General features: G+C 47.0%; 1 protein-coding gene across 10 annotated transcripts in view; it reads right to left on the bottom strand.

Annotated features, from left to right (window-relative positions):
- MAGI2 (membrane associated guanylate kinase, WW and PDZ domain containing 2) overlaps positions 1 to 26,970 on the bottom strand; it is a 3,248,720-nt gene that overhangs the window by 209,547 nt on the left and 3,012,203 nt on the right. For all 10 annotated transcript variants that reach the window (XM_069628034.1, XM_069628038.1, XM_069628036.1 and 7 more), the window contains one exon: positions 3,418 to 3,658. In XM_069628034.1, coding sequence (XP_069484135.1) covers positions 3,418 to 3,658 — 241 coding nt within the window. The remainder of the gene's footprint in view (positions 1 to 3,417; positions 3,659 to 26,970) is intronic.

Here is a 26,970-nt window from a genome sequence, read left to right as displayed (position 1 = left end):
TTACTAAACAAATGCATCTTAGATCTTTAGGTAACTGACAGAAGAGCACAAAATGGATGTTCTCCTCTTTTGAGTAGTAGTTACACATCGGACAGCTCTTAGAATTTGTAGAAGGCCATGAGGGGGCAGAAATCAACAGTACAGTATGTTAGCACAAAAAATGTGAAATCTTGTTCAAGAACGATTCATGGTCTGAAATTAATTCATGTTCAAAATATTTTGTTACCAACAGCTAGTCTTTGGCTTCATGGAATTAGTTATTTAGCATCCAATCCTTAAAGGCTGCTATTACAATAGTAAATGCTGATCTGTCTATTTCTTTCAGGGTAAACCCAAAACGGACTGTTCATTTTATTTCAAAGCCTTTAGAACATGAGCGAAGCACCGTCAAGGTCTCAAGGAGTCCTATTTTAAAACACCTCACACTGCAAGTTTATAGTTTAAAAGATGGGGATTACACCATTATCTTACCCCTAATATTATTGGTTTTAGCAATGCTTTATTCTCTATCCCACGTAAACGCAACCACGAGGAAGGTGTATTAGTGTCTTAAAACACAACTTTTCTGCTATGGTCAGGATGAAATTAACTTGATGTCCCCAGATTTCAGTGCCACAAATAATTGCTGATTTAGATCAAGCTCTTTGTAGACTTGCAAGGATTCTGCTATTGCCAAACCCCCATAACTTTTTGGGAAGGCAAGGATGGCACCCGTAATTTGTTTGAAAACTACTTCGCTCTTTGTGTTGTCTGTGCCAACTGCATTTTCTATTATAATTAAAATAAATATATATATATGTAATCAAATAATATGACAGCGTCTTTACAAGTAGCAGATCATATCCTTAGTCTTTTCGGTAATAATCCAAAGTTTCTTATCCTTGCATAAGGTGCACAGTTATTCAAGAGACTTCCTTCAGTCATTCGGAGAAGTTGATGAAAAGCATGGCAACATCTACATATAGTAGGATGCTCAACTTCATCTTATTTTGTTGGGGAGAATTTACAGCCAAAAGGTAGCAAGTGCAAGGCTTTGTTGTTAATTAATATTGAATCTAAGAGTAGTGGGGGGCAGCACGCAACGCATTAATGGGGAAGGGCGTTCTCCCAATCCCCAACTAACTACCGCCCAGTTATCCGAAAAGAAAGATTTTATAATTGCTAGAAGTTGAAGTTGGATTCCTAGAGCTGCCAAAGCGTCCCATAAAAGCCTAATGTTGACATTGTCGGAGGTCGTTTTTAAGCTGGCAATGAATGCAAAGGCATTTTTACTGCCCAGAATATTTCTGTATTAAGAGGGATAATCTAAAGGGGTCTGTTTAACAGTTCTCAAACTTTATGGAGGCGCACTTGAATGTGGTTTATGGTGCCTTTCTTAGTTAGCCAGTCGTTCAAGCCCTCCTCCAGGACTTTACCATACACCTTTCTCAACCTCTTAGAAGCGAGCTAGGGTATAATGCGAAGGATCATTTGTACTCTTTTGTGTGTCATCACTATTTGAGCCGCTATCATGACCAGGCAGGATTATTGATGGTATTGAATAACTTCACCAAAACAGGAAGACAGATTAGGGTATATGTCTTCACTTCCTCTGCATGCACTTCGCCATACATTCACTTTACCACTTTTACCACTTCTTACATTTACTTGTTCATTCTTTCACTTCTAACATTCAATTCATAGTCCCAGGGAGTAACCCCTGGTGCCCCTCTTATTTTTTAACTGATATCCTCCTCTCTACCCAACCCTTGACTCTAACCCAAATCTTATATCCAGCCTTAACTATATCCATTGTCACCTTGATGATGTCAAGGCGCAGACGAAGTAAAAGCAGGAAGAAGTGTATACATGAAGAAGTAAATGTCTATTGACTCATTTGATATATCTTCATTTGGTGAAAAGGGTTGCCCTTCAGGAACCTCTGTGGCTACCCCCCCCCCACCTCCTGTGTGACCTGTGGCACACATTTCCTAACCCTTAGGACCACAGCAGTCAAATGTTCATTGATAAATATGTTGCTGACATTTGACTCTGTGCACAATAGTGTTCATTTGATGAACCTCGTGAAGAGGAAAAGCTAAGTCAGCGCTTCATCCATTGTTTAAGTTTATTGTTGTCACCCAGTTGGTAGCTGGGGTACAATAGGGTGGCTCAACAATGCGCCGCCTTCCTTTTCTGGGACGTGCAAAACTCGGCAACAATTTGCCTTATGGAGCAGGGTATTTCACACATTGTGTAATGCAAAAGGAGTTGCAGTGCAGAGAATTTGCATCTGAAACATAACAATATTTCGATTATTTGCAAATGTTAAGACTGTTGCTTCCTGGCACCACTGCGCTGTGCTGTAAATGGCCCAAGGCCTGACCACTGCAAAACAACCTTGACTGTGATGCATAGACACCAGTGTGCAAAATGACAGGGAGACCTCAGCACCAGTGACGTGGTGTCCCAGCCTTCATTGTGTTCCATTGACTGCGGACGTTTTAACCCCTGCCCTGTCTTGTCTGAGGCTGGAGTTGGGGTAAGAATGCTGACACCACCCAGGGCCTGAGGCAGGGAGAGGTGGGAGTGCTCATACTGCTGGAACACTAACAATATATGCCGCATTGCCCTGTAAAACATGTTTTGCAGGGCAATGCTGGCATATAGCGTTGAGATGGAGACCGTCCTCATGATTTTTCTTTGGCTACAGGCCGCATTCATGTTCCTTTGTACTGCTGGTGGTTGGGCACCTATTGCCATTTTTCATGGGCTTTCTGGCAGACCCAATGGGAAAGTGGATGACATTTTGTACCAAATCTTTCTGAAATTTGTGGTGTAAAATGCACAGTTTGAATTCAATATTTTAAAAGATTCCTCGAGAGTAGAACCCCCGACCCAGGATAGCTCATTATCTTCATTTGCTCATGCCATTTTGGCGAAAATAGTCAATCTACTCCACATTCCAAATTCACCAGCTGAAAATGTTCTCACCAAATGCAGACATTTCCGATTGCATTCTGAATTGCGAGGAACAACATCGAATGCAGTTTTCCGCAGTCTTTGTGACCAGTGCACAGTGCCATTAATGGGTTAATTCACGGGCTAGTTATCCTGCATCACATTTTCCTCTTGAGTCACACTGGGTGCTTAATTCAAATTGGTCCGTGATTACCCACAGATGAATGCACTGAGCAATCCAGACTCCAAATGAAGCTCTAATTCTTAGTGATTTTTGAAGCAATTTCTTATCCAAGTACCTCAGACGACCTCTAGCAGTCCTATAGTTTTAAACATATATTATGCGCATGACTTGAAAACCGATCATGTTTGATAAGACACCTCCTATAATACATACAGAGGAAATAATGGCATCATTCTTGGGCTCCATACCATAGAGACATTTCATCAGATGGAACAAATGTTCTGCGCTCCTACCTGGAACTGCCTGTAATCGGGGAGCGGGTATTGCCGCGTGTCGGGGGAGTGCTGCCGGTAGTCTATGAGCGGGGGTTGCCGGTAGTCCAGAGGCGGGGGCTGCTGGTAGTCCACCACAGGTGGATGTCTGTAGTCCACTGGAGGTTGTCGGTAGTCTGCCGATGGCTGCCTGTAGTCCGTGAATGGAGGTTGCCGGATGTCTGGCTTTACATCTTGCCGTGCTTTGACTTCTGACCTATAACTAAAATAAAAAAAACTATTTAGTATCTGTTGAGGTATATGCCAGTAACAATCTGAATGCAACTGATCTTTTAAATATGAACAGTTTTGTAGAATAAGTTGATGTGACTCGGATGTTCTCAGTCGTGGCGGTCCGATGAATTTGTAGTTGAATACATTTTGGCCATGCCTATTTGCTCATGAAGTAAGCTCTAGGGAGTCTGGTGAGGTAGGGTGGGAGGAAGTCAGGAGAAATGTTCAATATTGTGGTACAGCAAACAGGATTGTTCGATTTTTGAAGAAGGCCAGTACACAACATCACTAGATTTGCATGCTTGTGAGTAGTAGGGCAGACGAAACCTTTAAAAAGTGGCCTTTTCTCTCTGATATGAAATGTTATGATAGGTTATTTATAGAGGGCTTAATACCCAGAGGTTTCTAAGTGCGGACCAGGGGATCGAACCTGTAGTGCTCCGTGTCGTCTTGCTTCCAAGGCAAGCACGCTGCCTCTGAGCTATCCTCCTGAGCCAGGCTTTTTGAACTGTTTGTTGTTCAGAATCAAGTTTAAGCACAAATGGAGAAACATATGAGCATCTATCTATCCACGTTTTGCCTTATCCTGCCTGACATATGTACAAGGAATCGGGAGCATGGGATGAGGTTACAAGCTCAAGTAGACTGCTAAATTACAGTCGGTCTCAGCGATCTGAGTTGACAGTTGGGTTACTAGTGGGGATGATGCTTTTGCTAAGACCCCATTGGTTACAGAGTCTGCTGCGTGCACATTGTTAGCACTCAGTCAATCAGAAGGCTTTGAACAAGGTCTTTACTTCATGGTAAAGCTCCCGCTCCCATCCTCCTCGGAAGCGGAATGCTGCCATCTTCTCCGCCAGGAATTCAGGTAAGTGCTTCCTCCGGCCTGGCGCACCCTTTCCCCTCCAACTCCAATTTCCACATTGCCACCCACCCCACTTACCTTGCGCTCCTTTGTCTCTCGCCGGTCCCGGGAACACTCAGGTGTTCCCGCTGCATCTCCGTCGCAGCAATGACCACCGTGGAAAGGGAGAAAGGACTACCTGTCGTTCCCTTCTCCTTAATACATGGCGACCTACCGTGCCGTTTCTCAACTTTAAAAAAAACAACTATTAGCATCTCAGTAAACATCCCGGGATGCTTGTAGCAATAAAACCTTCTGGCCGGGTGCTTTCTCGGGTCAGGTAATTCCTGGGTTAATGTTAAAGCTCTCTCTTCGCTCGTGTTTTTAACTGGCCTGGGAATTAACTGGCCCAGTAAAGGCCCCGCCCATCAGGGTTTGTTGCCTAATTATTATTATAGCAGTTCTACGTGTATTCTTTTTTGCTCGCTTGAACTTTGATTGTGCACTTTTTGTTGAATGTAATTCAACCCATTTTTTTCCGATAATCGGCTCCTCCCTGCTCCCCAGCCTGCACCCCTTCCCCTTCCCAGCCACCCCCACATAGACCTATGCATGTATGTCATTGGTTGAATTCAACCAAAAGTGCACATCATCCAAAGAGGTGGAGAAGAATAGGGGCCTGATTCAGAGAATGTTTTCCAATGGCACTGCACTTCTGTGAATCAGGCCCTACACGTCTTACCATTACAAGAAACGTAAAAGCAGTGAACGTAGCAACACGTCAATGAACACGTCTAGCCAGTTCAAGTGTATCAGGTAATGGCTAAATGCTCTAAGTGTGGGGCAGTAGAGCCAATTCCAGGAATTCGGGCGGATGGAAGGTTATTTATTTATTGGAGTTAGATTTTCGCTCCATGAAGCCAGATCTTCACATTGCTTTTGAAACTCTTGAGGGCATGTTCTTTTTTCAGGGTTTTGGGGAGGAGGTTCTAGGGGAGCATGTTGAGGTTTTTCAGGCCTGGCGAGATTTGGTCCCGGGGTTAAGGCGCTAAAATAAGTCTAGCTGTTTTATTGTGGGTAGTTTGCAGCTGGTTTTGTTGTTTTTTTGTTTAGTCCTAGACAGATACTATTGACAGTCTCTTGGAGAGATATGACAAGGGCTCTGGCCATCTCAGTTGTCTATGTCATTCCCGAGACAATTCTTCTAAGAATGAGGAGCTGGAAATGCGATTTTTGGGCTAGCGCTCTTAGGCCTCTGGGTTAGTAGTGCTTTATAAATATTTGAATAAATAAATAGTGACTGTATTTGTGGCTGTAGTGAGCTTGGTGTCAGAAATAATACCTCGATTCTTCACCTGTTCCGACAGGGTGTGCGTCGTACCCATGAGCGGTGGCTATTTGAAGGGTAGCGTTGCCGGGGTTAGGGTCCCAAAGAAAATCATCTTTTTATTAGAGACATAAAGGCCACCTAAACCTTTTTTGAAGGACCCTCTCAAATAGTAGATATGGTGGGCAAGCCTTTTTGTTTCCCCCCCTCTGCTATAGAGCCACTTCCTGCAAGTAAGAGATCGAAAACAATCTTTCTGAACTAAAATACCAATACCACCATCAGCCATGCTCATTTTAGGGTCAATACCCCGCTATGGTGATTGGGAGCTACAAGGAACAATAAATATGTACTCTCCTCCTATCCACCAAATGTGCAGCTTGGAGACCAAGAGGAGTGAGGCAGGGAGACAGAGAGCGAATGAGAGACACAGAACGAGAGTGAACGAGACATTGATAGAAAGCAAGAGCGAGACAATGAAAGAGGGAATATCAATTAGAGAGACAATGTAAGAGACTGACAACTAGAGTTGCAATCAGAGAAAGAGAGTGAGAATGAGCGACCAAGAGACAGGCAGACAATGAGAGAAAGAGATAGAGCAAGAGAGAGTGTGAGACAATGAGCGAGAGAGAAACTGAAAAAAGCAACAAAAAATGCTTCCAGACCAAAGACCACAAAACCCAAAAGCTGGAAACAGTCCAGTATCAGAAACCCGGAACCCCAGAGAAATCGGAGAAACCGGAAATCAAGGGAACTACACCTACTCACAGGAAACATGAAAGAAGGATACATAGCGCAGTGGAAAACTGACACAAGAAAATTAAATGTGGCAATTCGAAACAGATGATAAAACCTCTCAGACTATCTTGTTAGAGTAAAAAAACACCAAGCATGGGAATGAAATGACCAAACGCAAGCCAATGGCCAGCGCAGGCAGTCTGCCAACAGTGTGAGCAAGGGCTGTTGGAAAACAAGACCCCTTGCCCCTTGCCTCTTGCACTGTCTAAAATATGAGAAGACAAAACCTTCTACGAAGAACTTCACAAAACCATCAGCGGCTTTACAAAGTTCAAAGACTAGCAGAACATCAAAATCCTGCCAGGTGTGATGAATCCCTTGATGGCATCACTTCTCCCCTGGAGGGGGACCCTTCTCTTAGGGCCAGTGAGGTGAGGCCACTACCCAATAGTCCCCCTGGCGTGGTACTCAGCTGGCGGATACCATGGGAGGAGACCCCCACTGTGGGATAGATGAAGACTATCGAGGGAGAACGCGGTATGTTAACCACCATGTCACCAGGCATTTGTCACCCAACAACCCTGCCTTCTCTGTTTCCTTTTTCTTCTGCTAGTTACCTCATACATAGCAGTCCTATCTATCAGGTAGACGATACTGTGATGGGGAAGAGTGAGCATGCATAACTCCAAAAGTACTGAAACGAGGAAGAGCAGGGCAGTGAAGAGCCCTACGTAAAACCAAGACAAATGTGCTAGATATCCGAAACTCAAGAGTCAATCTGCAATAAAAACTGACGACGGACTCTCCTCAGTGTCAGTCCGGCCCCAGAGGAGCATTGAGCTGGCGAGCGAAGATGCGCAGAGAGGACGTGCTGCAGACCCAAATGCCTGGAGAGGAAGGCGGGGTACGAGAAGGCAGAGAAGAGCCAAGTCTTGCCCGAAGGCTGGGGAACCAGACGTTTGGTGGCAGGAAGACAGCCAGCTGAGTGGTCCAGGGGGGACCCAACGTGCTGGGAGGAACAAGCATGGCATAGCTACCGAAAGCCGAGAGCAGACTGCGAGAGCCCAGAGAAAGCCGGAGAAGCTTACTGGTGTTGTAGAGGACCGAACCCTTGTGTGCCAAATTGGAAGTTAAGCGAAGGGGTCCGGAAGGGCATTGTGAGACCATAGAGGCCGTGTTTGGGAGGAAACGCAGAACCACCTTCCTCGTCCCAGTGGGACCAAGCATAGAGAGCAAACAAGGACATATTGGGTGAGAGAACACCCCAGAGAGGCCACAAGAGAGGCCTGGTAGGATAATGAACTGGGCCTGATTAAAAGATACTATTAATCTAAGAAGGGGGTCTGGGACCCGAATATTGAGAATCTGAGAGAGTTGAACATGGAAGATGACGCCTGCAAGGGTAGCGAAAATGGCTTAAGGCAGAAACATTACAAAACTGAGAAGGGGGTGTGGGACCCACATAATAAGAAGAGAAGTCCAAGGGGTGGGACAGGTATCCTTTGGCAAAAGACAGAGGAAGAGCCAAGGAAGAGAGAAAGATTTCCTAACCAAAGTCAAGAGAAGACCAGCGGAAGAGAAAGAGATCCTTTGGCACAAGTTATGAGAAGACCAGAGGAAGGAAGATATATCCTTTGGTAGAAAGCCAGACAATATTGATACTACTGAAAAGGAGCCTAAGAAAGGCTTGGGGGAAGGGAGACGCCTTCCCAATCTTGTTTCTGGAACTATAAGGAAATCGCCCGAGAAGGGCTGGGGAAGAGAGACCTCCTCCCCGTCTGTGTGGAACAAAACAGAGAAGCCTAGTGATGGCCAGGGGAAGTACGAAATCCCCCCATCATTCACAAAATGCTTTAGAATCATCCAGAAGGAGGGAGACACCATTTTGGAGTCAGGATGTAGCCTACTTTATAGTCTTCTTTTGAAGTGTAAGGGACGGAAATAGGTTTGGGACGTAGGACAGTGGACTATTTGTTTTTGACACACATTCTAACGCCATCCTTAGTTTTGTTTGGGGCAGGGATTTCCCTCTTAGTTATAGGGACAGGTAGGGCTCGTTCTCTATTAAATAAAGGTGTGTGTCAACAAGCATGCTACCTTTGTGTCCTGCGTCTACTTCTGCACCCTTACACAGGAGAAAACCCAGAGACAGTAGAAAAGGCAACAAAATACCTGGAAACCCTCAGGACCATCAAAAACGTCAGATCCCACCTATAACGACTTGAAAAGTATGATTGTTCGTCTGCGAGATAGTCAGCACTTGTATCTCCAGGAGTCAGACTAATAAAGCAACATTGAATGGAAGCGAACTGTACTGGGAGAACGAGAATGTAAAGCAGAGGGAGAATAACAGAGAAAGGAAAGAGAGTGAGAGGAGGAGGAAGAGTAAATGAGAGGAGGAGAGATGGCAGAGGAGGGAGAGTGGGGCGTGCTTGTGAGGGTGGAACATGTCGTACGTGGGAGGTAAGAGGAATGTGAAACCGAATGAGGCAAATAGACAAAGGAAGAAAGAGTGCATGGGTGATGTAGGGGCAGGTGGTATTCTACTCGAGCAGACAGCAAGATCCACCACCTTATTTCTGACCCAAATCCTAGGAAACAAGACCCTGCTACTTCAGAGGGTTCTCCTGGAGGATCGATAACTTTTGCAAAGTTTGGAAATAAACAAAAGATCTAGGAAGAAACCCCAGAAGTGGGAGAGAATGCTCCAAGATACCTGGATCGCCTCTCACTCTGTCAGAAACTCACACTCATATGTAGACAAGTGCAATACAATTTAGCGATACTTGTAAATACCTCATGAAATTACCTCAATATTGAATTAAGAGAGAGAATTAAGAAAGCGTGCGAGATAACCCAAAGGGAGCTAGAGTGAAAGGGAGAAAGAGGGAGTGTGACATGATATGATAGGTTATTTATAACATGCATAATACCCAGAGGTTTCTAAGCGCGGACCCAGGGATCGAACCTGTGGTGCTCCGTGTCGTCTTGCTTCCAAGGTGAGCACGTTGCCGCTGAGCTATCCTCCCAAGACAACATAGGGGACAGGGGTAAATGAGAGGTCAGGAGAGAAACATGGAGATCGAGAGAGCTGTGCTGAAGATTGGTAAAGCAATAGCTGTAGCAGACAGGGGAGTCAGTGAAAAAGTAATTCTATAAGTTAATAAGAAAAGGGCCTGATTTTGATGACATGGTTAAAAAATGAATTTATCAACCTAAGATCGAGTCACAAATATCGCACCAGCATCCATGGTCAGGGTAGGATCGACACCATGCTGGCAGATAATCGCCATGGTAAAAAAGGCCCAGTACTTCTTGACGGACAGATATGAACACACCGCTCAATTCCCACAGCAGCCTTTCATCGGCACCTCGCTGGCGGGTTCCAGCGATAAGCTCCAGCTTGTCACAGTATGAGAGTCTGCATCAAGTTCTGCCCCACAGGCATGCTGCTGGCCACTTCAGACTGGTTCTTCAAGGAGATGTACTCTGCTTTGAACCAGACCACAAGTCTCATTATCGGGTTCTGTATCCTTGCGAATGCTGGCCTTTCCTTTTCCTACCACCGCTGATATACATCCCTCCCTTGATTCCCAAAGCTGGGATTGTGCTCAATAAATACCCCAACAATAAATGTATGAAAAGAAAAGAAATATAAAAAACATAATAATGTAAATCTTCCATGGTTGGCCTCTGTGCATGTAGGAGCATCACAATTACACGGTGTTCTGCCGTTGCCATGCGCGGAGACCAGTCGAGTTACCTCCAGCTTTCTTCCTGGTGGATTCCCGATGTAAAGCCGGTCTAGTGCCACCTTCAAATAGGGTTGTTTCCGTTAGCGGAAAACCAGCAGATTTTACAATCCACTGAACTCTGCATCGTTGTTTGCAGTTCAGCAAATTCTAAGGCTAGAGAATGCACCCTTGCTACATAAGCTAAACATGAATGAATGGGTAAGGCAGTGTCGCAGGATCTATGATGATTCCCCACAGGCCGTTTTCACCAAAGCCCAGTTCCCTGAGCCTTGTTTCGGCTCTTCAGCACCCATGTTGGGAAAACCCTGCAACCCCCGTTCTTTTCCACCTCTACTGCCACCACAGCCTTTTGCAGGTCCAGCGAGGGACACTCCTGCCATCCCAAACTCACGGCACGCCCTCCCGTTCCCAACTCCGAAAACATTCTTACACACAGGCACCTGAAACACACACACACATAATTACGCACTGAAAGATATTCTCCTTCCCTAATCCTCCTCATTACATCTCCCGCAGCCGCTTTCTCGTCCGTCATCACATGCACAGTAACTGTGTATGGGGTAATCCCTGACAGGCGGCCGTTCAGTGAAGGCGAACTTAGAGCAAAACTCAGATGCCGGCGAGTGAAAGTTGACAGAGAAACCAAAAGAGAGAGAATGTCCTGAGAGAATGTCCTGAGTGACTGCAGGCCGCAGAGACGTTCTCCTGTGATAGTCAAGGTAACTGCGAGACCGGGAGGACTGGGAGGCCAAGTGGAACTTGTTATGTAATCAGAGAAACTCCTCCCAGTGAAATTGACTGAGTCCAAAATGCAAAGTTGACAAACCTGAACTGTAACACTAAGGAAAAGAGGATTATAAGTAAACCTGAGAAAGAGACTGTTAAACTCTGGATACGATTACCTTGGGAAGAGGGGAGAATAGTTAGTTGTTGAAGAGATACAGAGCCGAAGATATTAGAGAGAGGATACTACGAAGTGAAAGGAACTCGTCCCAGTGGAAGGGACAAAATTCTAAATACCAAGTTGAGCAATTTGAACTGTCACAAACGTGGAAAGAGAGTAGGAGAAACCTTGAGCAAGAGATTATTGAAAAGTGGGTAAGAACACCCTGAGAAGAGGAGAGAATCGGTTTGTGTTCAAAAAGCACTGAATAGAGTAGATTAGAGAGAGAATACTATGAAAAGAAGACAAGAGAAGCCATTAAGATAAAAGATACCCGGGATAAACCAAAGCAAAAAAAAAAGAAAGAACGTTAATCACTGTGACAATGAGGACAGGAGCCGGTATTGATGCTTGAGGGAACTTTATTTCATTCACGGTTAATGTTCAGGGTTTAAACAATAAAGATAGGTTCCTGGCTTTTGTACAGTTACTTCACTGTGGGTTAAAGCCTGTTGAATAAGTTCCTTATGAGGATTCTCCTACTCACTTGGACCCGGATAGGCCCACCAGTCGCTTCCACACTCCTCTCCTTCTCCCTGCAAAGAGCAACCGAAATGCCATTAGGCCAGTCCATTTTATACCCACTCCTAGGCTGGTAAGAGGGCCAATCAGGGATCAGTGCCTTCCCCCTCCCTCTGATTGGATGAGACACAGGGAGCCCTCCCTCTAGATATAGAGCTGTCTTCCCCCTTCCTGTTCCCTTTCTCCTGTTGGTTGAACCCAGACCTCCCTTCAAGCCTCCAGTCCCTTGGTTGCTGCCGTTGCACACGTGGGCAGCACAGCGTGTGAGCCTCCTGCAGGCTCTGCCCCCTGTGTATGGCGTTCTGGGGTCTGCCCGTCGTGCGAGATGCCCAGGGCCCGTCATCGTTACAGGTAAGGAGAGGGGGGTGTTGATTGAGTCCCCTGGCGGTGTATTGCGGGGTACTCTTAACCCCTCTGACGCTGAGCGGCTGGCCCGTGCCTGGTGCTCGAGTACCCGAGCTCGGCCACCGCCCAACGCCAGAGGGAAATGGGCCGGCCCGCAGCCCATTTGTCTGTGGGCCTGTTCTGCTCGACCGCAGTGTCAGCGCCCCGGCCAGTCGGAGAGGGGCCGATGCTGCGGCAGTGCAGGCGGCCCCGGTGATGGAGGCCGAGCAGGTGTCCTCAGCACCTGACGGCCCACCCGCGCCTCTTCCCCAGAGTCTCGCACAAATCCTGGCTGCGGCGGTGCAGGCGCCGCTTGCACCGGCGCACCCAAGGCACCCCGCTGCAAGCCCGGCCCTGCACCGTCGGCACCCTCGGCGCCCCTCTCCATACCTCCATCCTCCCATACCCCCACCACAGATCCAGGCCGGTCGGGCTGGATCGAGCACCTGGACAGGTAGTCAGCCACCAACTGAAAGCTGGCAGGCCTATGCAGGGTGACAAAATCGAAGGGCTTTAGGGACAAGAACCAACGCAGCACACGCTGGTTGGTATCCTTGTGCCTAGCCAGCCACTGCAAAGGAGCGTGGTCGGTATACAGCGTGAATCTCCTCCCGAGCAAATAACGCGAGGTGTGCACCGCCCACTTAATGGCCAGGCACTCCTTTTAGATCATTGAGTACACGATCTCATGCGGGAGAAGTTTCCAGCTCACAAAATCCACAGGTCGTAGGAAGCCCTCAATTTCCTGTGACAGGACAGCACCCAACCCCAGGCCTGAGGCGTCAGTTTGTAAGTAGAAGTGTTTCCGGAAATCAGGACACATTAACACCGGATGAGTGGATATGCTGTGGTTTAGTTCCTTGAATGCCAAAAGAGCTGCAGGGTCGTCGGATAGGTTTGGAGAACCAGCGTTCTTCAAGGCATCGGTCAAAGGTACGGCCAGGTTTGAGAGGTTGGGTATGAATCGTCCCAATAAATCCCAAGAACACCCATATTTGCTTCCTGGTGGTTGGAACCGGAATGTTTTGAATTGCTTCGATTTTGGATACCTGGGGCCTGATAACACCACCACCCACGGTATGACCCAGGTATTTAGTTTCCTGGGACCCCAGGACCGTTTTCTTTGGATTAATGTGAAGACCGGTCTGGGTTAGAGTGCAAACCACTTCTTGGGGATGAACCAGATGCTCTCTTCACGACGCACTGTATACCACAATATCATTGAGGTATGCAGCGGCGTAGTTGTTGTGTGGTTGCAGAAAAACATCCATTAAATTTTGAAAGGTGGCCGGGGCCCCATGTAACCCAAAGGGTAAAACCTTGTACTGGAAGAGCCCCTGAGGAGTTGAGAAGGCGGTCTTCTCCTTATTCGACTTCCGGAGCAGGATTTGCCAGTACCCCTTGGTGAGGTTTAAGGTGCTAAGGTAACGGCAGAACCTAGCCTTTCTAGCAGTTCATCCATTCTAGCCATGGGGTAGGCTTCGTATTGTGAGATTGCGTTGAGCTGTCTATAATCCATGCAAAACCGGATTGCTCCGTCCGGTTTGGGCACAAGTACGATGGGTGAACACCAAGCACTGTAGATGGTTCTATGATGTCCAAACGGATCATTTCTTTTATTTCCCTCCTTATGACCTGTCTTCGGGCCTCTGGGACCCTGTAAGGTCGGAGTCAGACCGTTTGTCCGGGTTGGGTCTCGATCCGGTGCTCTATAATATCGGTTCTGCCAGGTAGTGGGGAGAAGGATTCTATATGGGGTTTGAGGGTTTCCTGGATCTCGTTCCTCATTAGGTCCATCAGGGTTGCACCCCATTGCACTGCTTCCAGTTGTCTGTATGGTGGTTTCTCCCTTATCCCATAGGCTGCCAGGATGTCTACCAGGGTGGATTCTGTCAATTTTTTTCAAGAGGTTGATATGATATATTTTATCTGAAGGGGTTCGGTCAGTTTGAAGTATCCGATAGTTAACCGGTCCCACTACGTCCTTCACCACATACGGCCCTCTCCACCGGGCTAACAGTTTTTTGGTGCTGGTGGGTAACAAGACTAGTACCCTGTCCCATGGTTCTAACTTCCTTAGATGGCTCCCTTTATTATATGCCCTCTCTTGGTTGTCTTGTGCCAGTCCTAGATTGGTTTCAGCCATTGTTCTCAGGGTGGATAGGTGTTCCCGTAGTTCTTCGGCGTATTCGGTTAAAGAGGTTTCTTGGTTGTTTTCCCAATCTTCTTTGACCAGATCCAGAATTGTTTGAGGCTGTCTCCCGAATATTAACTCAAAAGGTGAGAACCCAGTGGAGGATTGGGGCGTATCCCTCATCACCATTAGGATCAGAGGTATGACTCTGTCCCAGTCCTTACCTTCAGGTCCTACCACCCTTTTCAGCATTTTCTTTATGGTTTTGTTATACCTTTCCACCAATCCATCCGTCTGGGGATGATAGAATGAGGTACGTAACTGTTTGATCTGTAACCTTTCCCAGACCTGTCGCATGATGGTTGACATGAAGTTCGTTCCTTGATCGGTAAGGATCTCGGTAGGCAGGCCCACCTGTGAAAAAAGGGATTAGCTGATAGCAAATCTGTTTGGCTGATGTCCCCTTTAGGGGAAAGGCCTCTGGGTACCTGGTGGCATAATCCACGATAACCAACAAGTACTGGTACCCCTACTTGCCGGTTCCAGTGGTCCTACCAGATCCATACCGATGCGCTGGAAGGGTATGGTAATCAACGGCATACGTTGTAAAGGAGCCTTAGCTGGTTTTTCTCTGCTTGTCAGCTGGCAGGTCTTGCATTCCTTGCAAAACTTAGCTCCATAGATTCCTGGCCAATAGAATCTTTTAAAGATATTTTGCTTGGTCTTTAAGGAGGCCATATGACCCCCGCACGGGTGGTTGTGTGCCAGTTGGAGGATAATCATATGATGGGCCTTCGGTAGAAGTAATTGCTCCTTTCGAACGCCTTCCTCAGTTTGGAAGACTCGATATATTAGAGCCTGTCTAGGGGTGAAACCCGGTCCCTTGGTTAGGTCTGGATCCTTCTCTGGGTTGGCTCTTTCCCAGGCTATTTTTAGGGTGGGGTCTGTTAAGGTCTCTCCCCGGATGGATTCCTAATGATCCTCAGGGTTCCAGGCTATCCGTTGGGTGACATACATGGATTCACACCGAGCAAGACGGCCTTCCCTTTTTTCAGTACCGTTTTTTTTATGGTTCTGAGTACTTGGTTGTATTGGTTCTTGGGCAAAAGGTGCTTCGCCCCACCAGTTGTGGTCCAGGGCATTAAGGGCCTGGTGGAAGTGGGGTAGGTTGGTTCCAATGACAACCGGGGCGGGTAAGGAAGGTAGAATGGCAGCTCGCATCTCTGTAATGTTAGGGCCTACTTCTAGTCTTACGGTTTTCATGGGGTAAGCCTTTTCGTCCCCGTGTATACAGCGTATGGGTACTTGTATATTAGATAGGTAAGGTGAATCACTTACGGTTGGCAGTACGGTGGTCTGTCTGCTTCCGCTGTCGAGTAATGCTCGGGCTGGGATCCCATCCACCCTGATGTCCATAGTATATGGTCCCTTGAACCGGGGACCTGGTTCCGCTTTCATAAACCCAATTTCCATTGGCTCTGTACCTCTTCTTCGGGGGCAAAAGCGGGTTATATAGCCCCATTCGCCACAGTCATAGCATTGCGGTTGACAGAATCCTATAGCCAACGTGGGTGAACGGCCTTCGGGGCTGGTCTCTTTCTCCTCCTGTCGGAGAGGGCGTTCCTCCGCTGGTCTCCACCTTGGCAAAGTAGCTCTAGGTCCTTTGGATATAGGTGATTCATTAAGGGGTAACATGCTACGGTTGGAGGGGCCTGTCTCAAAGGGTTTGTTCCCCCCTCCGGCCTTTTGGTAGGCGGAAGCTATGTCCACTGCTTCTGCTAAGGTGGGCCGGTGATGTTGTCAGACCCACCTTTGCATTGGAGGGGGAAGGAGCTCGATAAACTGTTCGAGGGTGACTTTATCCAATATATCTTGTATGCCTGGGCCCGGCACTTGTAGCCATTTCTCTACAAGATCTTTAACTCGATAAAATAGCTGACATGGTGTCATTATGATGATGTACATCATACATATCATATCATACATCAATGTCAGATGATGTACATCAGTATCACCTGAGGGCATCATCAGTGAATGCTGCAGATTGCTGAGCGGACACTGCTCTGAAAAAAGATCTTAACAGGTTTCAGATCCGCTCTTGCTTTTGACAACATCAGATGTGGCTGGTAACTGAGATGCCGGTCTGATCTCAGCAGCATACCATGTACAACTTCAGCTAATGACATGTATTATTGAATTCATCACTCACCTGTTATTTGTGTACAACCTGCAATTGCTTGTCTGTCTTGGCCTGTTGTCCTTCCAACCCTGATGGATTGAGTGCTATGGAGGTGGGTGCTTTGGAGAGCCATGTGCTCTTATATGACCAAATCGATGAGGCAATTTTGAGAACGCATAAAAGACGTTGGCAGGTTCTGACTGTCCCACCGCAGTGGATGGCATCTTTGATGGTGACCTACTTCCAGTACCCAAAGCGGGCATTTACGCATTCTCTCTGCCAGGTAAGACACACATGGGAGCCAACTGCTCAGCCCTCTAATTCAGTGATGTCTCGTTAGTCTTGTTCTCCAAGCCCTGAGCCCTGTTCTGGTCTATGCCAGAGGGAGACACCGGGACATTAGTTCCATGGAAGAAGGTAACCTCCTTGAAACCACGTCCCAGCCCAGGGAGGCAGTTGCTTTCGGGATTCCCCTACCCCATGAACTGAGCAGATGAGATCCCTGAATTGAGAATGTATAGTGCTGGTGAGGAAATCAGCTGCATTGCTGGTCTCGGGTGGATAGCTCAGGAGCAACGTGCTCACCTTGGAAGCAAGACGACACCGAGCAACACAGGTTCGGTCCCCGGGTCCGCGCTTAGAAACCTCTGGGTGTTAAGCGTGCTATATATAACCTATCATATCACATCCTACTAATGTAGGAAATAAAGGGGTACAGGCTTCTCTTCCTTTCTCTTTCTGTTGGCGAAGAAGCCTCTGCTGTGGAATCACATTCAGTTTCCTAAAAGTAACAAGTCACTCCTGGGATCCATCAGATTAAAGCAGATCTTTTTGATGCTGTGAAAGGGGACACGTCTTCGATACCTTGCTAAAAAGGATGTGCACCCTCTCTCAGATGTGCTTCTGCTTCGGTGGGATCTCTGGCCACAAGAGTTCCTCGCGCGTATTCACTAATGTCAGGACACCAACCATGGGCCCAGTTTGCATCCCTTAATTAGCTGTCTGGCAAGTTTATGCCCTTTCATTTTGAGGAGCAGGATGGCATCAGCTGCTGCTCAAGCCAAATTCCAACCTCCAGGTTTTGTGGGGATGCAACCCAAGCACAGGCAGGGTGGTGCCTGAATTCGGAGAGGTGCAGGACTGTGGAACGTTCTCTTCCTGCCTCCAAGATGGTATTGCCACCCCCATGTCATCAAGGATGCTTGGCAGAGCAAGCCAGATCTATCTTCTGGAGCGCTTCCTTCCCCCCCTGCCCTCTGTTATCCTTCGCAATGGCAGCCTGGATTCAGGGATAGGGAGGCTCTCTGTTATCATTCCAGACTCAGGCCTGATGGAGGGGAGCAGGAAGGACTTTATTCATCCAGCCGGATGCAGTATTCAGGTCCCCAAAGCTATTTGCATCAGATTTGTGCAGGCAGGTGGCCAAGGGTAGATTGGACGGCCTAGTGGCCATGTCACACATCACGTTTCATCGTCTCAGTGGTTTTGATCCCCTCGCCTTTAAGCTAAAGCCATGTTCAGGTAGGAACATTGCATCCCTAGTAACAGTACAGCTTCGTGTGGTCATGAATGGAGTGGTGGACTAGGTTTAGCCCCATTTGATGCCCCCTCCTCTCAGAATCTGTCCTTTGTCACCAGGTATGTCTATGCCATGCAGCCCCAGTGCTCTAGCATGTTTATCCTCCCAGCATAAGTGGACGGTCACACTTTTTATTCCAGGCCCTCAGATCCATGGACATTAGTGATGTCTTCTCTGGCTGGTGGATTTGTGTATGCCTTCTGCAGAGCAGCTTAAGAGATCTGGCCCCTGGTGGAAGCTCTGGAGCGTGGCATAGCAGAACTCACCCAGCCTTTCCTCTTGCGGCCGCCTAGGCCCAACACACTAACACATTCAGTCCCTGAAACCCAGGTGGAAGGGTCTCACAAGAACCCCCAAGAAGCAGCAGATCCCATCCAAAGAGACCAATTGCAGGGACACTTAAATGCCCGGACCGTGAGTGACTGAGACTTGACACATTCAACTGGAATGGGACTCCGGAATGAGAGACTTGTTATTGGAATCTGAGACAATTTGCCTGGTTGGAACTTACTGTGATTATTAACCCAAGCCTTGGACCCCTCTTCAACAAACCTGGATTTACTAAAACCAGCGCTCTTCTGTTCCTGATTCTGCTTGCCTTTGTGACAGCAAATGGTGCTCAACAGTTACGCAGGCAATTTACCTTCAACCTGTAGATGAGGAAAGTTCAGCCTGTCAAACTAGTTGTGACCGCTTCTTCAAGAAGAACCCGAAGATGTAGCTGTTTGTATACTGACTCTCAAGCACTGACTGATACCTAGTTATGGTTCCTAAGTGCAAAGAGGCTCCTACACAGTGGAAAGTACAGTTTTCAGGAACCAGGGGAGAGCTATCTGGATCTGGGAGGATAGCTCAGGGGCAACATGATTGGCTTGGAAGCAAGACGACACGGAGCAACACAGTTCGATCCCCCGGTCTGCGCTTAGATACCTCTTGGTCTTATTATTACGCCTGATATAAATCACTTATCAAATCATATCCATGTTGCAAGACTTTGGCCCGGTTTCAAGTTAGCTGGCTTTAGTAATTTTGTCCTCCACACCTGCCGTTGGTCTGAAGGACCTTGGAGTTCCGGTATTCTGTTTTAAACTACTGGTGAGATAGAGCTTGGTTTATTGTTCCGACAAGGTGGCGGTGTTAGTATTGTTCGTTAATGCTTGTTACCGGGGAAGGTGAGGTTTCTGATGCCCTCCCTATTCCTTGACGCCCTCCCAGACACGTCCATGTAGGCGATCAGGAACACCTTTTCTTTAACAGGAATAGGGAGTCTAAAAGTGCTAGATTCTTTTCGTACCATTATGCAGTACACATTTGGGGCCTCGTTTCGAGCTTGGCGGTGCGGTAAAATGTTGACCATAATTCTGCTACTGCCAAGATTTTTGTGGTACTGGAATTTCTGCCAGTTTTGCCACACTGTTGAATTCTGAGATGGAATTAAAGTGGATGATTTATCTCCAGCCAAGTGCTGGAGGTACATCCTCCACTTTAACACACAAAGAACAGGTGACATTTCCACATGCGAATCCCCCACGGAGTACTATGGACCCCATGAATGGCGACTAACACTGCCTTGCCACTGCTCGGAATCCTGTAGTAATTTTTTGTAGGTCCAAGTGGCGTTCACGGTAAACGAGCGTGCCGGTAATTCCAATGGAATTTCTTCCCAAATCTCACTGAGACCCTGGTTTTAGTTCCATCCTCAAGCCACTTCAGTCCAGGGGGTTTGTACTTTTCTTACATTCACAAGATCACTCCAATTTGCATCTGGTGGTTATGTACTATTCTGGCTTGCTATAAGGCCTAAACCTTTGACACATGCATATCATGCTGTGTAACAATGATCAAGCTCACATGGACCAGGCACTAAATGTTATAACATGCATTGGCAAAGCCAATAGATGTGGCTTTAGTTTAAGCATTGAAAATGTCTGTGAGAAGCAAGGGTGACTGTGGAAAGAGGTATGGTGGGGAGCAAGGGAACGGGGGGGGTGGCGCTTGCATGGAGTTAAGAGATTTGTGCTTAAGCTGCATCTTAAAAGCTCCATTCTTAATATAACGGATCGGGGGGTTAAGCACCAATAATAGATATGTGTACCGTGGAAGCAAGGGTATTCAACATGATCATCCTAGCTCAGTGGGTCCATACACATTCTACAGTGGTTTATTTGTACACAAGTCTTTGTTCTAGGTCCTACACATCTGCATTTCTCGAAAGCTGGACAGAGTTTTGAATGAAATTATTCAAGATCCACTTTTACTAATCTCAGAAATCCTATGATGGTTGTCTTACTAACTTATCAACTCGTTTTTAGTTTTGGCTGTTAGGTGGTGCTTAGACTATAGCATTGGAGTACAGCTAGGAGGTGAGACACACAGCTTGTGGGTGTTGTTTGGCTGTTTACACACCCGCTAGCTGCCCTTGGCCATGCTATTCCCTATGGCCATTCCCATCCACTACCTGCTCCTCTTCCCTCTTTGAACTCCCTATATCAAGCAGTAATGTACAACTTTGGCGCGCCCGTGCTTTTTTAAGCAGTTTGCTGAGAGGTAATGGCTTCATTGCAGCTGTAAACACACTGCTCGCATACTAAAAATGTGTTCACCACATCTCACGCCTTGAAATACTTGTGTATAGGCGCGTTATAAATGCCTTATCATATCATATCACCAAGTTTGCCTTCAGCCACTTAATTCACATCTGTTCCTTCCACTGAAGACCTGCCAAACACAAGCATTGCCTAAGCCAACAGTTTTGGCGTGTGTATAATGATATGATATGATTGGTTATTTATAACGCGCTTAATACCCAGAGGTTTCTAAGCGCGGACCGTGGATCGAACCTGTGTTGCTCTGTGTCGTCTTGCTTCCAAGGCGAGCATGTTTCCCCTGAGCTATCCTTCCTTGTCAGGGATTAGATGGGCAATTGCCAGGCACTGCTATCATATGCCCAGGTAAATGCACCACTTTCCAGCTGTTGCCATTCATAGCGATCAGTACCATTGTGCAGCGTCTGGCAAATGCCTATTCCATGCCTACAAAAAACCCAAAGCTGTTGGCATTTCCAGTGCTTGTTTAGGCCCTTAGTGCCATCGCTGTTTCGACAATAAACACCCCATTTTTATGAATGAGCAAGTTCATGGCACTTTAGAGTCGCCTATAAGGTTGTGTACCGGAAAAAGAAATGGTCATTAGACACACACACGAGACTCATAATCTCCCTCCTGCCCACATTATTCATGCTCGGTGGTTGGCAGCAGCTATACGCCACCAGAATATAACCAATAGAAGGACTTTTGCAGAGAAGCCATTGACTGTCGCTAGCAGTAGCTGGGCCTTTGGCTCAGCGGGAGTGCACTCTTTTCCTTTCTCTCTCTTTGCCTCTCTCCGCCTGTCTCGTTCTCTCTCACTCTCTTTCTCTCTCCCTCATGGATGTGATGCCTTGGCTCTGGTAGGTTTATTAGTAGTATTATTATTATTATTATTAGGGTATATATTGAGCACGGACTGAGCTTCAGGAAGCAACAGAGTGCTTTACAATCAAAGGGCCTCATCATGAGTTAGGCGGTATCCCAGCGCTAATTGTGCCGGGATACCACCCAATGCAATTAGCGCTACCGCAACTGGGTCCGGCGCAATTCACCTTGGATCCCCTGTTGCGGGGGGGGGTGAGGGCTTTAACCAATGGAGTTGGGGGGCGCTATTATTCAGAGCTGGAGGTGAATGCCCCGGAACACGGGATTGGGCAGAGCGGTAAATGCAGCGGTAAGGAATCTACAGGCAACCGAGGGGGGAAAGAAGGGGGAGCAGGTCCCTAGAGCCTCCAGCTTGTCTACTTGGGAGCATTGTTAAGCTGCCACTATATGGGCGCGGCTTTAAGAAACCATGCATCTACTAAGACCTGTAAAAAATGTGCTCCTGCCATAACTTCCATGCCACTATTGCTGGAATATGAATGCAGACATGGATTACTGGGCATTTAAGAAGTAGATTGCCGAGAAGGCATACATATGGGATCAGACTGGCAAGTTTGAACACCTTGCCAGGCTTAATAGCATGAAGGAATATTCAAAACTACAATGTAGTTACCTTGCACTGGCAAATTACCTACTTGTCACTATTTTCGTATTTTATTGTTGAAAGCACAGATCTAGTCCTGAGTGCGGGTAGTCAGCATTTGGGCTGGCATTTTAACAGTAGCGCAGTACTGTAAATTGGGGTCTGTGTGTTCATTTGTGCGTCCATTGGAATTAGTCCTAGGTCAGGTTTTGTTGAAAAAGCCATGTTTTGAGAGATTTGCGAAATTGGAGAATTGTAAAGGACATTCCAAGCAGACACCAGATTCGAGTTCCAGAGGGTGGGTGAGTGACAAGAGAAGGATTGGGGGGTTCTCTCTTTGCGGACGAGTTGTGATTCAAACCGGTTGGTGATTTTTGGCATAAGAAGCATGTGTGTGCCACCAGATATGTGGAGTTTAACCGCCAGGTACGCTGGAGTGCTAATCGTGACTGCTTTGTAGATAATACATGCAATCTTGAACAGTATGGTGGCCTGGAGAGGAAACCAATGTAGTTCACGTAGTACCGGGGTGATTCGGTCACTAGAGACAAACGATTGCAGCAATTCGTTATGCAACTCTGGTACAACATTTTGCCCTCTTTGATGGTAATTGGTCCTTGGCACAGAATCCCCTTCTGACAAAAGAACTTGTAGATTGCTATAGTACATTAGAATTCACACGCCACCTTTTAACCGAGTGCCCAGTATTGATAGACCAATATACTGAGAATTAGAGCAAGCAGGGTTATTACCTGACCTCAATTGTTTCGGGTGAGCTTGGGTCGTATTTAGTTGCAGGAAGATACATAATATTGTTGAATACAATTCATCAACTGTAGAAGTACATTTAGATGACATTACCCTCAAGGGAGTTTAATGAGAAATGGTCTTTAAAAAAAGTAATCGGATGAATTTGTGGACAGACTGTCTAACTATTGTGAATATTTATCATTGCAGTATATTTTAATGTACACTTCTAATTAACTGCATGCTTTTGAAGGTGAATAGTTTAACCACAAATAACTAAATAAAAAAAACAGAAATACTGTAGGAGGCCTGTACTCACTCTTTGGAAGTTACACACATGTGCCATTGTACCAACTACATGTGTGTTAAACATATAGCCTGCGCATAGGAATCTGTGACTCAGAAGGAGGGTCAGAACTGTTTACAAGCTCATGGCACACTATTTTCCCCATTTACTTTCTGTAATGACGACAGCCTGGAAAGTCTGGTGGCCCTGGTCGAGGGATAGTGGACCTCCAGAAGAAGGGTTTGGTGGCCCTGACGAGGGGAGGCTTCTGGGAATTAGGAGTCTTATTTAGCCAAAAGCATTGAGAATGTTGGTTCTAGTAAGAGTAGACAGGGAGTTCCCAGTTCTATTTTCCTACACCGACATGAGTTTTTTCAAAATAATTATTTATTGCTGAAATTATTTAAAAACAACTCATCCAAATTAGATTTTATTATATTTGGGCGGTGGTGGTGTCCTGCCAAACCACTCCTTCCCTATATTATAAAGCCTACCCCAAACCCCTCATCACCCCTTGTAATCCCTTACCCCCCCAAATATTTCAATGAGTTTTTTTCCAAGTAATTTTGGTTTAAAAGAAACGGTTGGGGATGAATGAATGCAATACCGGAGTTCCCAGATGAGTGCCAAAGCACAAACCTGAAAGAGGAATCCCCCCTTGTTGGGCGCTCCCCCCTGCTAGAAGGCGACCCACGCAATGCTTTCTGAACAGATTACAGCAAGGGACTGCACAGGGAGAGGCAGAGGGGAACAAAAAGGACAGGCTGGACTCAGCCTTTGGAGGGATGTTGGCACCTAGAAAGGGACAGGAGACCCAAGGACTGGACAATACAGCCACTGATAGGGCCCATCCTACTGACCAAGGGCACTTTAGTTTCCATGGACTTGGAGAAGAAAGGCGGATCAGTGAATTCAATATTCAATATGCGCCTCTCAATGCCAGTCCGTTCGCTCACATCGATCTGAATGTAGCTTTGCTCGCAACGGAGTAGATGGTTTCCTCTTCCTGACCTCTCCCCTCGCGATAGGAAGCATCCTTACAGTTGAAGCCTGCGTTTGTTCCCCACGATGGGCATGATTAGAAGTTTGGCGGTAGCAAACATATTGGCCCTCATTACGAGTTGGGTGGTCCGGAAATAAGGTGCCGGTAACAATGTATACCAGACCGGCCAACTCCAAGTTTACCGCTAAGGGCTATGACATACCGGCAGGCCCCTACCGGCAGATAAATGCCTGAATCACTGGGTCTGTTACTAACGGTGTCGGTGATTCGGTCAACACCATCCCACGGAGTCCTATGGGACTCCATGAAATGGGGAGTTTCTGGCGTCTCTGCTGCCCGTAATATCCAAGTAACTCCGGGATATTGGCCATACAGTAGTTCCCCGGTATCCCGCTGGAATTACTGGCAGACTCATAATGAGCCCCAAGAGTTCCGGACGTTTCACCACTCCACCAAACGTAAGGTTTCACGCTTGGAACTCATGTTTGCCATTGCTTTTGTGTGGAAGCAATTAGTGCCATAAAAAAGCACTACCACTTGCGGTAATGAAGGCATGTGACCGGATCCCCATGGAGTCCTATGGGACTCCAAAATGGTGACTAACTGAAGGCTTTGCATGACTTCGATTCATACAGACCCGTCTGGTTACCGGATTGTTCCGACATGTGGTAACGGCTTGGTCGTAATGCTGCCAAACTCATAATCATGCCCCCAGTCTGTAGGTCTCCCCCAGTGACCCAAAGGGGAGCAGCACTTGTACCATGAAGGAATATCATGGTCTGGTAGACGTGGAGAGTTTAAGGATTGTAGAGCTGACCAAAGCTATTTGCAATGAATCTGTTTGCCTTATAATTCCAGTCTAAGTGCTTCCTTGGTCTATTTTATGTTTGTGTACTTAGTGAAGTAGGCTCATATATGGGTCAGACGATTCTTGATAGTTGGGGAGATGGCACTACACTGCATATCTCCTTGCTCGACTGTGTCCTCCCAAGGGAACAGGAGGAAGCACTATATAGCGCATAGAAGCACAAGTGAGGCAGAGGCAAACCACAACGGGGTATCAGGTAATAATGTCCCCATACATAATGTTGCCGGGAAAAGCCATTGGCGATATTATATATGGTGACATTATGGATGGGGACATTATTACCCGCTACACCTAGGGTTCCATGGAAAAGCCATTGGCGACATTATATATGGTGACATTATGTACGGGGACATTATTACCCGCTACACCTAGGGTTCCATGGAAAAGCCATTGGCGACATTATATATGGTGACATTATGGATGGGGACATTATTACCTGCTACACCTAGGGTTCCATTGAAAAGCCATTGGTGACATTATGTATGGTCGCATTATGCATGGGGACGGGTTGTGGGGAATTATAATTTGGGGGCTGCTGGGGTATCCCCTGCATGTTCAATGTAATAATGTCTCTTTAAAAACCAGAGACTTTTTTGTCAGGAGACATTTTTGCGGGGACATTAGTACATGGAACCAAGCAGGGACACCCACACTGGGCTGGTGAAAGCGGGGGCAACTGGGCATGCCAGAGTAACTCCTAGAGGCATTGGCCCCGCAACTCCCCTGCTGCCACAGCACACAGGTATTGCCTGGAGATCAGGAAACCAGGAGGGTTGTAAGGAGCGCAAGCTCAGTAAGAATGCTGTGCAAAAATGCCCTCGAAAAGAAGGCAGAGGGCAAAAATCAAAATACTTCCACTTGTCAGGCTGGTGTAAAATAATAGGGCAAGACCTCCTTTTTTATAATACAGTATTTCAACCCATAATTTTATCTCGGGGTTCCGATATTTGCTTAGAACCTCATCAAGTAAATACCCAAAGGTATGGTCGGTAAAAACAGGCCTGTTTTTGCTTTTACAGCCAGACCCGTAACACCGAGCCACTTGGAAGGACTGAGGTTTGGAAAGTTACCCGATGTTTCATGATTGGAGGTAAGCGTTGGAGGCATCTTATCTGCCGTGCAATTGCACAGGGCGCACAGGGTAGCAGTGGTGACTTATGGGTGGTGATAGCTCAGTAAGTTCACTACTCGCCCGACACGTGTGACTGGCCTGCAGCTTACAAGCTGGAATCCTGGCAGGGATAACTCACCTCTTCTACCTTCCAATGGGCCTCATTACGACCCTGGCGGAGTGGGTTTACGCCAGCGTTATTCGCGGCGGACCCGTCCGCCCTACTACGAGTTCCCGTAGCGCCATGGAACGTTTTCCGCCTGGTTTTTCCGGGCGGAGAAATCCATGGCGCTACGGGACCTTGTTGTTAATTACGCCACCGTATTTTACGGTGGCGCAATTAACGCCTTCCCCACTCCCATTATACCCTATGGGGCAAAAATGGGAATGGGGAAGGGTAAAATGGGGAATGGGGATTTACCGCCCCGCCAAGGTCGCCATGGGGCGGAAAATCCGCCAACCTCCATGGCGCTATCGGCAGCTTTCCGCCGTGCTCCGCGGTGCATTTAGCACCGCGATTTCCGCCAGGGTCGTAATGAGGCCCAATGTCAGTAGAGTGAGTAAAATTACACGGGGTAGTAATAACACCTATTATTACAGCACTAAGAAGCAGAGGAATGCAGCATGAAGCGCTATATAAAAACACAATATTATCAAAGGAATCCATTATTTTATTTGCAAGCGTTTATGGAGGTTTTTCTATCAACTCCAACATGAAGTTGTTACCGATTGCTTCTGTTGATTAAGTACTAGTGTACAGGCCCATGAGACTGTGCTGTGTGACTCAACTCTTCAGCGCCGGGTGGCTGTCCTGGCGGTGACACA

Source organism: Ambystoma mexicanum, chromosome 12 (genome assembly GCF_040938575.1).
Source record: "Ambystoma mexicanum isolate Mex_15411 chromosome 12, UKY_AmexF1_1, whole genome shotgun sequence".
In the NCBI taxonomy this organism is placed as follows: domain Eukaryota; kingdom Metazoa; phylum Chordata; class Amphibia; order Caudata; family Ambystomatidae; genus Ambystoma; species Ambystoma mexicanum.
This window is presented reverse-complemented; position numbering and strand designations above follow the sequence as displayed.